Below are 14,732 nucleotides of genomic sequence, written 5' to 3' on the forward strand. Positions count from 1 at the left end.
ATTTCTTTGAGGATGAAGTTTGATCAGATGATGACTATAATTACTAATGAAAAATTGGCACTAGAAATCAGTTCTGTGTTCTGAATGCTGTGTGCTGAATGTTCTGAAAAACGCTGGGCCGGGGACTGGATGGCTGAAGTGCTACGTTTTGTATTATTTATATATTTCACGTTAGAGAGCAACAGGGATAACACTGTCAGAACCGCACTGATCTGTACTCTTAGTTACGAAAGGAACAGATTTCACCGTAGCTTTTTGTAATATAAACCCCTCCATTTTCTAGTAGTTGCATTCTAATTTTAAGAAACTGAATATATAAAAATGAAGATCTACACTTAGAAAGTAATTAAGAATAACTGTATCTCTATTTTCTCCCATTTTCTGGTTAAAAAAAAAAATGACAGCACTCTTTACCCAAAGACAGTACATGTAGAGCCATGTAATGATACTCTGCTATAGCCTTAAGAACGTCTATAAAGAGGAATAAAAACAGCCTCCCAAACCTATTTATTTATCTGAATATGGATCCACCACTTCCGTTTCCCCTACTGATAATAAATCGAGAACACAGACAGCCTTTCAAATAAATTTTCAGCACCATCATCAACACGCAGATGACCGTATACCTAAGTCAATTAACATGTCATCTAGTTCTTCCTTATGAACCATTATGGCAGAGAAACGTAAGCAAAAATCACCCCAGCACTGCACTGTAGAGATGCTTCCACAGTGTTCTTCAGTGCTCTCACCTGATGGTTCAGACTCAGCTGACTATACAAGAAACAATTCTTCTGTCGACTAACTTACACTTTATACAAAGCTCTCACACACGTGCCGAAATATATACACACAGAACAATTGTAAAGTAGCTTTTCTAGCTTCAGTTCTTCAGAACTAATCGAAAGCATTTATACTTACGTCGATGTAGAAGTGTGAACTGTGCTGCCAATTCCTTTGCACCTTCTACTGTCGCGCAGAGTCTGTCTGGCATGAAATAACCATCTGCAATACTGGCAATAACCACCTTGAACACCAGGAGTATTTTCCCATCCTGAGTTGTGCTTGAGTACAAGGAGTATTCTGGTGGTGTCCAGTTACTTTTATTGCAGACATAATCCAGATGCATCACTGCAGAACTGAAGTGACCGGCTTTTAAAGAATACCTGCTAGTTAGAGTAAGCTTTGTGCCTGGGAAAAAAGGGTATGTGCACCCTTCAACTTCAGAGGGGCCTGGACTGCGCTGACCATTAAGACGAACTGAAGGACTTGCTGGTTCCCCTAAGGATTTTTGATGACCAGCTCCTTTGTCAGGAAACCCTAAGAGATTTTCAGAACCAGGACTCAGCTGAGCATTAAAACGCTGCTTCCAAGCTCTTCCTTTCTTACCTCGCTTTGCCAGCGCTACCTCAATACTAGCTCCATCAATGCACTTTCCATTCATTGCAGACATCGCAGCAACTGCATCTTCACGGTGGAAAAAATGAACAAAAGCATAGTCTCTCAGCTTCTTTACACGTTTAACTGCTCCTGGCTTGAACTTGTCGAATTCAGCTTTAATTGTGTCCTCTGTAGTAGATCTCAGCAAATTTCTTACACGTAATTCTTTAACTCTCTGCCTTCTTTTTTCACCAGCTTCCTCCTCAGGCTGTGCCCAGTCTACCCGAATGGTATGACCCCAGAGCTGGAGTGCTCCTCCAGCAAAGGAGCGTTACATCAATAAGGAATACGCCATGGAAAACAAAATCATTCTTGGCAACTACCTCTATAAAAAGCAAACATGATGCATGGCACACGAAACTGGGGTTTGTTGCCTGCATCTGCTTAAGCAAAATATGCAAAATATTGCTACTTGACATTATTAAAGAAAATAAGACTCCGAAAAAATTCAAAGATTCAAAATCTCTACCCTTTGGGTTCACCATAAGCTGTCGAAACACAGACGTTGTGATTTTGTGACATGCATAGACATGCACATATAAAGCAACCATAAGCAACATATTGTTTTACTTACTTTTTAATAATATTACCACTTTAAAAAGCGAGGTCAACAACTGGAAAAAGTCATCTAAATATCTAGGCACTAGCGCAAGCCTTACTCTATGTTGCAGCAGACACCAAACCCACAAACTGAAAAAAAATCCCACCTTGTGACTCGTTCCAAGCCAACATTTCCATATCACACAGCCAGTTTATTTTACATTCCGTGATCCGGCCGTATTTCTCCCGTTACTTTCCAAGGCCTGTATCAGTCTTACGGAACGCTCCTTCCTAACCCTCCATCAGCAGTTAATGCAAGACTTGCCTACATCTCAGCCTTAATGAATACAGGGAGGTTTGTCATTCACTTCAGCAACACCAAGGCTGTATTATCCATTTTAACGACTTTGCTTCTCCAACCATGTTGTTTCATTTCTTCCCTACTTAATTTCTCTTCTAGAATTCCCCTTTTCAACTGTACCTTTACCTATTCCCTCCTCTTTGTCTATTTTATCCCTTTTACTTTCCCACCCTCAAAATGTATAAAATGAGGTGCAAAGGAAAGTCATCTTCTACTTGTTAAACTCTTAAAATTATTTTCTAGTAACAGATGAAAGACCTACTTTCAAACGTTTTTAAAATACGAAACATCAATAACATCATCCATGACACTCAAAGGAAATAAGGGACACATTCCAAGCGTGGTATTTGTTAAGCTCAGCTTTAAGAGAGTTCATGTGCAGGGACTAGTGCGTGCTAATGAAAACTGGATGTGCGCCCCAGCAAACAGATATCCTGGTGTAAATTACAGTAACTTGTGTTTATAAAAAGAGATGTGCGCTCTTTCATTCCCGGAACTGCTTCAATTTCAGCTTCTTTAAAAAAAAACCCAAACAAAACCCAACAAAAAAACCCCAAACCCAAAAACCCTGATTCATGAACCAAAAAAGTTTACCTGAAAGGCATTACTGCAGTTTTGGAACTCTCAAAATCCCTTCAAGAAAGGAAAATCATGATGATCCACCACCCCACGCCCCCACACAATGGAGAGAGACACTCCCCCAAAACTCAATTGATTTCCAAATAGGTTTACCTGGGATTAGGCTTCTTCTAGCCACTGCAGCTGCTCTGTGAGATTCGTATTGCACAAAAGCAAAGCCACGAGTTTTAGTTTTGTCCGTGGCATCTGGACAAACAGTGACATCTACCACTCCTTCTGTAACTTTTTTCATTTCACGCAGTATTTCTTCTTTCTTCTTTTCTTTTGGAATCCCTCCAATAAATAGTCTGCAGTTGTTCGAGCTGACGCAGACACCAATAAATCTCCCTGGACGAATTTCGTAATTATTAAGAATCTCGATGGCTAGCTGGGCTTCCTCTTCAGCAGTGTACATCACAAAAGCACAGCCTCGATTCTCACCACTGAATCTCATCATCAGCCTGAACTCATAGATCTTCCCAGCTCTCTCGAAAACAGGAACTAATTCATCTTCATACAGATCCCGAGGAATCTTACTCACAAAAACTTCACATCCACGAGGTGGTGGAGGACCTGCCCAACCTTAAAATAAATTATCCAACAACAGTCTCAGTACAAATGCCAGACAGGCGCTCCCCCCCTGCGCCCCCCAATGTGGAGGTGGGAGTTACTTATTTATTTTTAGTCTGAACTTAAAACTAGCATATTATCATGTTATTTAATTCTCATTTTTGCTATGTTTGGATAACAGAATGCCATGAGCCCACAATTCGTATTTCTTTTAATCCCATCTTCTGGTTTTTTCAGTGCACTCTGTATGACAACCCACTGAACCCAGCATTATTTAAAGCACTGACAGGTTTGCTGTAAGAGTCTACGCTTCGATCGCTTTTCACCCCTTGAAGTTCTGTGTCAGTTATTAATACAACTGACAGGTGATAACTGAGAGAGAACTGCAGTTGTATTTTCCATTCTAACATTTTAAAGTTGCAAATGTTTCTCTGCACTTCTTGACCGTATTTGAAGAAATTTTGCTCAGGGTGCCCGTGCAGATTTATTTTCTTCCTGGACATCATTCAAAAGGTCCAAACATTTTGCTTCCACCTTCTTCATTCATCCACTAAAACAGGACTCCCTAAGGAAGGCAGGATATGGAGCCATCCTTTCTTCAATAGCCAAAACCACTGAACACTTTTCCTCTAGAAACAGACCTCAGTTTTCACGGGCTGGAGCTGGACGGTAGGAAAAAAGAAATTAAAAAAAAAAAATAATCCACAGAACAAGTAAGTCCCTAGTTCACGGCTGAAAATTTCTTGTCCTTATTTCTCCGTGCGGGAACAGAAACGACGCAACACCAATGTGATGATCAGGTCGTCCATCTTTTATTATAGTTATTGTTCTAGTTTTTTTCTATTCCTTTTCTGGTTACATTTATACTCAGTTCCGTACACGCACTCATCTATCTTCTAATAGGCTACAGGTCATCTACACGCGCTGTTCACGCGCCTCTACAAGCATTTGCATTGGTTAATTGCAATTAGCACGTAAAGCCCCAAACTTGCCAAAACTCCCTTATCTCATACCCTGTTTTGCTCAGACTTGTGTGCTTTTGCTGACCACAGGTGTTTCTCACTTATCTGCTATCTTGTGTGGTTTTGCCAGCCTTATTTTGCTGGCCTTGTCTTCGTCCTTGCATTCTTCTGTCTGCACTAACTTTCTCCCAGCGCGGCCCAGACTCCTACAGTATTCCATAAATCCCATAAAATTCCCTAGATTCCATAAATCTGTTCATTGACCTTAGTTATAGATATACACCTCTCCTTTAAATCTTCATGTATCATCATACTATAAATGGTTTTCTAGGCCAGGTGAGACTTGACTGTTTGAGACGGCTTGTAAGAAGTTACAATGACTGTTTGTAAATGAGGAGTGTCGGTGTGAATTTTGCTTGTTTAAGATGTGGTTTCTATGAGCTTGTGTTGCTGCCAAAGGAGACAGTCTCACTGTCAGTTCTGTTTTCCTGTTCCCATCTTGTTCTTCTGACTGGCACGCTATCCAGAGCAAGCAGCTGATCTGTCTTCAAAATTGCCCTAAAAAATCATGTATTTGTTTTCCACTTCGGTTGGCAACGTCACAGTTCTTGTTCAGTTTATGCCACCTGTGGGAATGTATCTGAAGAGTGTAGTGTAAAAAACCAAAAAGGTTAAGAAAATGAATTTTCATTGCTTTGGGTCCTCCGCTTAGATTGCTGCAGACATAATGATGTCATTAGAATTACATGGAAGAAAGTCTGAGATGGCACAGTTATAATCCTCCCGCTGTTAGCGAGATCTGTAATGTTAATTGAAGTTTGATTGCTTGAGCTGCTGCTGCTGCAAAAAAACCTTGTTTAATGTGTCCTCCAGTGATCATAGAATCTATCATAGAATACCAGGTTGGAAAGGACCTCAGGGATCATGTGGTCCAACCTTTCTCGGCAAAAGCACAGTCTGGACAAGATGGCCCAGCACCGTGTCCAGTGTGGGGGAATCCAGTGCTTCCCTGGGGAGATCATTCCAATGGCTGATTGTTCTCGTCGTGAAAAATCTTCCTCTTATGTCCAATCAGAATCTCCCCAGGTAACTTGTACCCATTACCCCTCATCTTTTCCATGTGACTCCTTGTAAAAAGGGAGTCTCCATCTTCTTTGTAGCCGCCCTTTAAATACAGGAACATGGTGATAAGGTCTCCCCTAAGCCTTCTTTTCTCAAGGCTGAGCAAACCCAATTCTTTCAGCCTTTCCTCACATGGCAGATTTCCCAGTCCTTTGATGACCTTTGTGGCCCTCCTCTGGACCCTCCCCAGCCCGTCCACGTCTTTTTTGGGTAGTGAGGACCAAAACTGAACACAGTATTCCAGGCGTGGCCTGACAAGCACTACGTAGAGTGGGATGATGACTTCTTTATCTCTGCTGGTGATGCCCTTGTTGATGCAACCCGGCATCCCGTTGGCTTGCTTTGCCGCTGCAGCTCACTGCTCACTCATGTTGAGCTTGTTGTCCGCCAGGTTCCCCAGGTCCCTTTCCACAGAGCTGCTCCCCAGCCAGGTAGATCCCAGCCTGTGCTGCACTCCTGGATTACGTTTTCCCGGGTGCAAGACCTTACACTTGTCCTTGCTGAACTTGCTGAGGTTCTTGTTAGCCCACTCCTCCAGCCTATCCAGGTCATCCTGCAGGGTGGCTCTCCCTTCCCAAGTGTCCACTTGCCCACTCAGTTTGGTACTGTCAGCAAACTGCATCAGGACACACTTGATCCCATCACCCAGATGACTTCTGAAGATCTTAAGCAGCGTTGGGCCCAACATCGATCCCTGGGGGACCCCACTTGTGACAGGTTGCCGGTTTGAAAAGGAGCTATTTACCAGCACCCTCTGGGTGCGGCCTGTCAGCCAGTTCCCCACCCACCGCACAGACCACTTCTCTAGACCGCAGAGGATGACTCGAGTACCCGGTCAAGGAAACTCTCTGGTCAGTTGGTAACTACTTGAGGAATGGTGCTTTTGGTTAGCTGTTCCGTGTTTGCTCTGTTAAATACATGTCGCTCATTGGCAAACGTGGCACAGACCAGGTCTGGTTTAAGGCAGGAGTCATAACTTAATCCCAGCTGGCAGTGCTGTGCTGTAATGCTAATTTGGTAGGCAGCTTTAAGATTAGAAGGGGGGCTTTTTGAATGGCAGGTGGCATTTACTTAGTGAGAGTCACTGTTGAATGATTTACCAGACTGAGGATGATGGTAAAAGTTTGCCGAGGTAATAAATGACCATCGTTACTTAACGTCGTGACTTCCCTACACTGTCCAGCAGAGCCTCCTCCCCTTTTGTCCTAATTAAGGTGTGCAGTTGCTTTTGTCTTTGGAGCCCCTAAACGGTGCACTGTTGGTTTATGGGTTTTTGGGTGGGCAACCGACTGGCATGATGTGAGTGATGGCAGTAGTAGCTGGCAAACTGTGTTACTTGCCGTGTCCTGTCCGACCTCAGCTGAAGTAGTTAGAAATGTTTATAAAGCTGTTGGATGCTTTATGAACCAGAGCTGGGCTTTTTCCTAGATAAGCCGTGGCAGCGTGGCTCCAGATGCATGTAGCTTCCCTGCGTACCATGTAGTTCTTAGCGTACAGCTTAGAGATGAAAATCTGTTCTCTGAGAAGGCAAAAATGTCCCCATTCCGTTAAATTTTGCTCACAAGTAAATTACGGGCCCTTCGATGGTGCTTCCATGAAGGAAAAAGTTTGAAGTTCATTACAAAATCACCTAAATATAATTTATTCTGAACTTCAAGCCAAAGTAAAATATTTAACTATGTTCTTTTTGAACTTGTCAATAGTAATTTTTTTTCACCTTGCCTCCTTATGCTTTGTCATTTCAGACTAGTACTTCCCAAATTTTGTGGTTTTTTCCTACCAGCTTTGTGCTCCTTGCTCTGTCTCCTGCGGAGAACCTTTCTTGTCAAAACTTTAGAAAAAGCTGTTAGTTATGATGTAACTGTTTGTCTGCCTTTGAAACTTCTGCCTGATTTGTCCAATTTGTTCAAAACAACCCAAAACCCAACCAAACTTTTTTTTTAAAAAAAATGCATATTTTGGGAAAATGCAGTGCCATATTTGCAGATCATAACTCCACATTTTTAAATATGCATATGCATTTTTACATGATCTGTTGAACACACCTTTCAGTGTATGTGGCAGAGAGATAACAGAGTGTGTGAATGGCCTTGGCTTAAGGGCAGGAGCACGGATCTTGCAGCAGTCAGAGAAACTCAGCGGAGAGAGGAGAAGCCTCCGAGATCTCGCTCTGATGAATCACCTGGAGCTTTAGGTGGTGAAAAGAGAGGGACGGTAATTAGAGAAAACACATTAACCTGCTATTATTGTGGAAAGAAGGGACATTTACAACGGAATTGTAGAAAGCGAGAGCGGGATGAAAGGATGTTTAAAGGAGAATAGGGGTGTCAGGGGCTCTATTTCCTGGGGACAAACACATCAGAGGAGCCCTTGATAAAATTGAAATTAGGTCCCCAGGGAGAGGAGTTTGAGTTTTTAGTAGATGTGGGTGCCGAGAAATCAACTGTGAGAAACATTCCGAGGGGATGTAAAGTGGAAAAAGAAACTGCTCTAGTAATAGGAGCTAAAGGGGAACCATTTAAAGTACCAGGTGTCGGGGATGTAGAAATAGAATCCCAACACCGTATCGTTATAGGGGATTTACTGTTGCTGCCAGAGGCTGAAAATAACCTGGGAAGAGATTTAATGACGGAGTTAAAATTAATAATAATACAAGAAAAAGAACTAAAAATTTATACATTAACGGAAAAAGACAAACAACAAATAGATACGAAGGTCTGGTATACAAAAGGAGAGACTGGAAAACTTGAAATAAAACCTATTAAAATTAATTTAATTGATCCGGAGACACCAATTCGGATAAAACAATACCCCATTCCCCTAAAGGGCCGAGAGGGGTTGGAACCAATAATAGACGAATTACTAAGTAAAGGCACATCGGAACCTTGCATGTCTCCACATAACACACCTATTTTACCAGTTCTAAAATCGGACGGATCTTACAGATCGGTGCAAGATTTAAGGGCTGTGAATCAGCGAACTGTGGCTCGTTTCCCTGTGGTAGCAAACCCCTATATGCTACTTAACCAGCTATCCCCTGACTATATTTGGTACAGTGTCATTGATTTAAAAGATGCATTTTGGTCCTGCCCCCTAGACGAAGGGAGCAGAGACTATTTTGCGTTTGAATGGGAAGATCCATTTAATACCAGGAAACAACAACTCAGATGGACAGTACTTCCCCAAGGGTTTACTGAATCCCCCAACCTCTTTGGACAGGCATTAGGGAAATTATTGCTGACATTCAAACCATCCTCAGGAATAAAACTCCTACAATATGTAGATGATCTATTAATAGCTGGACAAACTGAGGATGATGTCAGGACAGGGACTATAGAATTATTGAACTTTCTAGGAGAAAAGGGATTAAAGGTTTCAAAGTCTAAATTACAGTTTGTAGAAAATGAAGTGAAGTACTTGGGACACTGGCTCAGTAAAGGGGAGAAGAAATTAGATCCTGAAAGGATATCAGGAATACTGTCTTTATCACCACCCGAAACAAAAAGAGAAATTCGTCAGGTATTAGGATTATTAGGATACTGCAGACAATGGATAGAAGGATATAGTGAAAAGGTAAAATTTTTATATGAAAAGCTGGTGTCTGACAGGTTGAAGTGGACTGAGGAGGATGAGAATAGATTTCAGAAACTAAAAGAAACACTGGCTGAGCCTCCAGTGTTAAGTTTACCAGATGTTAAAAGGCCTTTTCAATTGTTTATAACCACCTCAAATCAAACTGCTTATGGGGTTCTAACCCAAGATTGGGCTGGAAGTAAAAAACCAATTGGATATTTCTCAAAATTGTTAGATCCCGTAAGCAGGGGCTGGCCAACATGCTTACAGTCTTTGGTGGCAGCCGCCTTGCTCATTGAGGAGGCACGAAAAGTGACCTTCGGGTTTTCTCCTCATGATGTGCGTAGTGTACTACAACAAAAAGCTGAGAAATGGCTCACTGATAGTCGACTACTGAGGTATGAGACTATCCTAATAGAAGCACCAGAACTAGAGCTGAGAGTAACCGGTGCTCAAAACCCTGCTCAATTTTTATATGGAGATCCTAGAGGTGAATTGAGTCACGACTGCATCGAAGCAATAGAATTACAGACCAAGATAAGACCAGATCTAGAAGAAGCTGAATTATCTGAAGGCCAAAGGTTGTTTATAGATGGGTCCTCTAGAGGTGTAGATGGGAAAAGGAAATCAGGGTATGCAATAGTCGATGGAACCAAGTTAGTGGTTAAAGAATCAGGCCCTCTCAGTCCTGCATGGTCAGCTCCAGCATGTGAACTATACGCTCTATATCGAGCTCTTGAAATTTTGAAAGACACGAAAGGCACTATATATACAGACTCCAAATGTGCCTTTGGGGTGGTTCACACCTTTGGAAAGATCTGGGAAGAAAGAGGAATGATTAATACTCAGGGAAAAGATCTGGTGCATCAAGAATTGATAGTTCAAGTATTGCAGGCATTGAGAGGTCCTGAAGAAATAGCCCTAGTGCACATAAAAGGACATCAAAAAGGAACAGGATATCAAACTAGAGGTAATAATCTAGCAGATGAAGAGGCAAAAAAGGCAGCTTTAAGGGAACCAATAAAGCTATATGTAATTGAACAGGGGGTAGATTATGGGAAAAAGGTATATAACCCTCAAGAACTAACCGAGATTCAGAAGTTAGGGGCTACTATGATAGATGGGAAATGGATTCTTCCAGACAAGAGGGAGATACTACCTAAAGGATATACTAGAAGAATAATAAATAGATTACACCAAAGCACTCATTGGGGCACTAAGGCTTTAAGTGATCATTTCCTAAGGCATTTTGGCTGTATTGGAATATATGAAATTGCGAAACAAGCTACTTACGGTTGTTTAACATGTCAAAAAATTAACAAAAGAACTATGAGACAGGCCGCAGCTGGTGGAAGGAAAACAGCTTATCGACCTTTTGAAAGGATCCAGGTAGATTTTACAGAACTACCGAAAGTTGGGAGATGCAGATACCTACTAGTAATGGTGGATCAGTTAACTCACTGGGTAGAGGCATTTCCCACCACCAGAGCGACTGCTCGATCAGTAGCTAAAATATTGCTAGAACAAATTATACCACGATTTGGAATTGTAAAAGTATTTGATTCGGATCAGGGTACTCATTTTACATCTAAAATTATAAAATTAATTACAGAAGCCCTAGGCATCACTTGGGAATATCACACTCCGTGGCATCCACAAAGTTCTGGACGGGTAGAGCGAATGAATCAGACCTTGAAACAACAGTTATCTAAATTAATGATAGAAACCAAACTCTCATGGATTAAATGCCTACCCTTAGCCCTACTTCATATTAGGACTATGCCAAACTCGGAGACAGGCCTCTCACCTTTTGAAATGTTATATGGAATGCCATATTCCCAAGGTATGCCTCTGGGGCATCCACTGATAGAAGACGTAACGATTCAACAATACATTAAAACTATTGAGAAAAATCTAAAAGAATTAAGAATGAAGGGAATATTGGCCCAGACGACTCCTTTAGGATTTGCAGTGCATAAAATACAACCTGGAGATAAAGTAATGATTAAAATCTGGAAGGAGGAAAGCTTATCTCCTAGATGGGGAGGACCATTCCTGGTGGTGTTGACTACGGAGACAGCTGTAAGAACTGCTGAAAGAGGATGGACTCGTATTTCCAGGGTGAAAGGACCAGTCACAGGTGAATCAGATTGGAAGATCGAGTCAACGCCTGGAGATTTGAAGCTCCGAATGCGACGGAGTTAAAATAGGACTGGACTTACCGAGGCAGACAGAGCGACATCAACAGTAGTAAAGATCCTGAATCGTCCACATGAACCCTGTGTGTATGTATATATGTTAAAAGGTTGTAGCATTCACAGGTTTTTTTCGGTTTTAGACTGTTTTGCATGAAAACATAAGTCAGTTTGTATAGTTGAACAAAGAAACTGAAAAAAAAGGGAAGTAAGAGAGTGAGGGAAAAGCTGAGAGTAAGTCCAAGTGAGGGCAAGACTGGGTTGGCCTCCATTTTTGCTGTTAAGAAGACACAAACCCGACCGTTGGCAGCAACCCAATGGGTCCAGGGGTAAACAGAAAAATGTGCCATACCGGACCTCACGATGGCGACTGGCTTTTTCCCTCATGTTGTGTGTTGGCCTCGTGATGGCTAAAAAGGGTCAAAACACTACCAGCTTATGTGACCCCTTTGAAGAGAATGAGTTTGTTCTGTTAGCAAAAACTATAAGTAAAACTTTCAATTTAAGTCACTGCTGGGTTTGTGGGGGACCTCTGGGATTGTCAAGTTGGCCGTGGGTCTCTGTGCCCCTTCCCCAGCACAAATTGTAAGTAACTATAGTGATGTTAATAATACTGCCTGGGAAGATAGTGAAAAATGGCCAGTTCAATTCCCTAACAAGGGTAAATTTTGTCTGAACCGAACTCAGAAAGGAGGAGTTGATGTGGGAGAGAGTAAGTGTCAATGGACACTTACACATAAGTTAATTAACAAAGATAGAGGTATCTATATATGGTTGTGGCTTAACGAACAAGGACGCAGCAAAGGATTCAAGGGGTTCTGGTCAGACAAAAATGAAACTGAATATGCCAAACTACGAGGAAACAGTTTTTATAATCGAACTTGTGAATGGAAAAATGACACTGGGTCCTGGTATTGTAAAAACAGCTTTTATTTTACCTGTTGTGGCATTTGCTGCCCTAATGTTTATACCATGTATGATTCCATGTTTTATTAGATTGATTCATTCACTCGTTCAAGGGATGCAAATCTCTGCAATACCAATAGATCCTGAGTTGGCCAGAGGAGAAAAGGTACACCCACTAATGATGGTTAAACTAAAGAAAACAGAACACCCAAATCCCGTACAACAAACCTTAGCCCGTTTTGAAACCCAAACACGAATCAATTTGATAAAACAAAAGGCGAGGGATTGTGAAGAATATGGTGGTGATTCGTGCTAAAATATGGTGACTTTGTTAGTGTTTATCATGTACATAAGTTAAAGGAGATTTATCATGGTTTTATTGTTAAAAGGGGTTTGGAGGTTTTTTCCCTCAGTGACTGATGCTAAGCAGGTGGAAAATTACTGGCGGGACCCCCGTCAGAAGCCCCCAGCAACAGCGGATTGTGCAGGTGAAATATGATCGGAGGAACCCTGCCAGGAGCCCCGGCAACCCCAGAAAGCCCGGGGAAGTTTGAGGGACCCTGCTGCGCGTGTGGGGATGGGACTATAAAAGGGAGTGAGGCAGCACCACCCGGTGCTCGTCGGTGCGGAGCAGGAAGCCCCCCCTGCCCCCCGGCGTGCCTAGCCTTTTTGCTTGTTCTTACTGCAAATAAATTTATAAAAAGAGATTTGCGGCTCTGCCTCGGCATTTATAACAAATCCGTGAAAGCAACTGCTCCGGCCGTTAAAAAAGCCAAACCTCAGACAACCCCTGGCTTCATCAAAATGAGATTCCAGAAAGTAAACAGGGCAAAGCACAAAAAAATCCCCGACAGGCAACGGCAGAAACAGCATCACTCTTATCTGCTCCAAATGGCCTCCCATCTCCTTTCAGCAAGGTTTCACAGCCCACAAACTGCACGAAGATTATGTTATCAGGAATTCTCTCTGCAGTTACAGGCAGAAGAAGGTATGGAAACAGACCACAACAACCTTGCGGCAAGGGAGAGATCAATTAATTTTCCCTTTGTCTCAGGGAGTTCAAACATCCCGCCAAGACAAACGGGACCTGTCAGAGCAGCAAGGGGACACCAGATTAAAATTGTGGGAGTTGATGAGGGTGGCCACACCGCCCCCTCAAGAAAAAAGACTTGAAGAGTTCGGATAAGAGACCAGTGGAGGAAGCAAGCGAAGCAGGGACAAGCCCCGGGGCAAAAACACCACCTGAGGAGGCCAGACGGCATGTAGGGCAGGAAGAGAAAAGAGAGAGGAACAGCAGGCGCGGAAATACCCTGTGCTATTCTCGCCGACTTGCACGCCGAGGGTGGCCGCCGCGGCCCCGTCTCCTCACGGCCCCGTCTCCTCGCAGTCCCGTCTCCTCGCAGTCCCGTCTCCTCGCAGTCCCGTCTCCTCGCAGTCCCGTCTCCTCGCAGTCCCGTCTCCTCGCAGTCCCGTCTCCTCGCAGTCCCGTCTCCTCGCAGTCCCGTCTCCTCGCAGTCCCGTCTCCTCACGGCCCCGTCTCCTCACGGCCCCGTCTCCTCACGGCCCCGTCTCCTCGCAGTCCCGTCTCCACACGCCCTCGTCCCCGACACTGTCTCCGCCCTTCCCCACAGCACAGCCAGGGCCCGAAGCCACCTCTGTCCTCAGAGACCCCGCTCTCCCCTCAAGCGCCCCCCGCCACACCGCCACAGGAGGCCGCCGCACCAACCCCACCGATCCCTCCGCCAGCCGCCACACTCGCCTCGCCCCGCCCCGCGGCCACCGCTTTCCCTCGCTCTGCCCCGCCTAGCCAATCACCAGGCGGCCAGGGCGGGCACGGCTACAATTGACAGGCGACACCAGCCAATCATAGCAAGGCAAAGGGCGGGACGCGGCACGCGAGCGCGTTGAAAACAGGCGACGGCTGGGCGAAAGGATACCGTTAGTGCGCGTGCAGCGACCGCGCCGCTGCCTCAGCGCCTTGGGGGCGGGCGGGGGGGGAAGCGCCGCCAGCTCAGAGCTCCCCCCTGAGGGCGGGTCTGCTGGCTGCCCCCGCCGCGCCCCTCCCTCCTTTCCAGAAGGAGGGCTCGCCCTTAGCTGTTCAGGAGTTGGCTGGTGGGGTTTGGATCTTTCGGCTTCTCTCCGCTCTCACGAGGTGTATTGGGCCCTTTAGGATATGCTCTGGGGTGCGCTTGTGCTTTAGAGAGCACTTGGGGTCGCGTGGCTCCCCCTTGCTCAGTAAGACCTAAGGGAAATGGGTCTGTTTTCTTCCCTTCCTTTGCCTAAGATTTAAACGCTCAATTGTATTTACTAGTGAGGCAGAGAATCACAGAAATCTTAACTTTGGGACATGCAAATTCATCTTCATTATGAATACGTTTCAGAGCTTTTAGCAATCTAGTTTTAAATGTGTATTGCCATAAAATCGTCCCATTATTTTAGACATTTACC

The 14,732-nt window shown here is 44.0% G+C and overlaps 1 protein-coding gene across 1 annotated transcript; it reads right to left on the minus strand.

Moving 5' to 3' along the window:
- Positions 1–341: 341 nt before the first annotated feature.
- On the minus strand, positions 342–6,298 carry LOC141935923 (putative RNA-binding protein 46). The gene is made up of 3 exons (XM_074852609.1): positions 6,217–6,298; positions 3,071–3,538; positions 342–1,692 (listed from the first exon to the last, which is right to left on the minus strand). Exons 1-3 carry the CDS (start codon positions 6,296–6,298, stop codon positions 881–883), a joined length of 1,362 nt encoding a protein of 453 aa, XP_074708710.1. The 3' UTR covers positions 342–880.
- Between the last annotated feature and the right edge of the window lie 8,434 nt (positions 6,299–14,732).

The sequence above is a fragment of the Strix uralensis genome, chromosome 30 (genome assembly GCF_047716275.1).
Source record: "Strix uralensis isolate ZFMK-TIS-50842 chromosome 30, bStrUra1, whole genome shotgun sequence".
In the NCBI taxonomy this organism is placed as follows: Eukaryota; Metazoa; Chordata; class Aves; order Strigiformes; family Strigidae; genus Strix; species Strix uralensis.

Coding starts and splice junctions, on each gene's coding strand:
- LOC141935923 (XM_074852609.1), bottom strand. CDS start 6,298: ATGTTGGGCCCAACGCTGCTTAAGATCTTCAGAAGTCATCTGGGTGAT. Junction 3,539..6,216: donor CCTGATGCAGTTTGCTGACA/GTACCAAACTGA, acceptor ATTTATTTTAAG/GTTGGGCAGGTCCTCCACCA. Junction 1,693..3,070: donor TAGAAGAAGCCTAATCCCAG/GTAAACCTATTT, acceptor CCTTTGCTGGAG/GAGCACTCCAGCTCTGGGGT.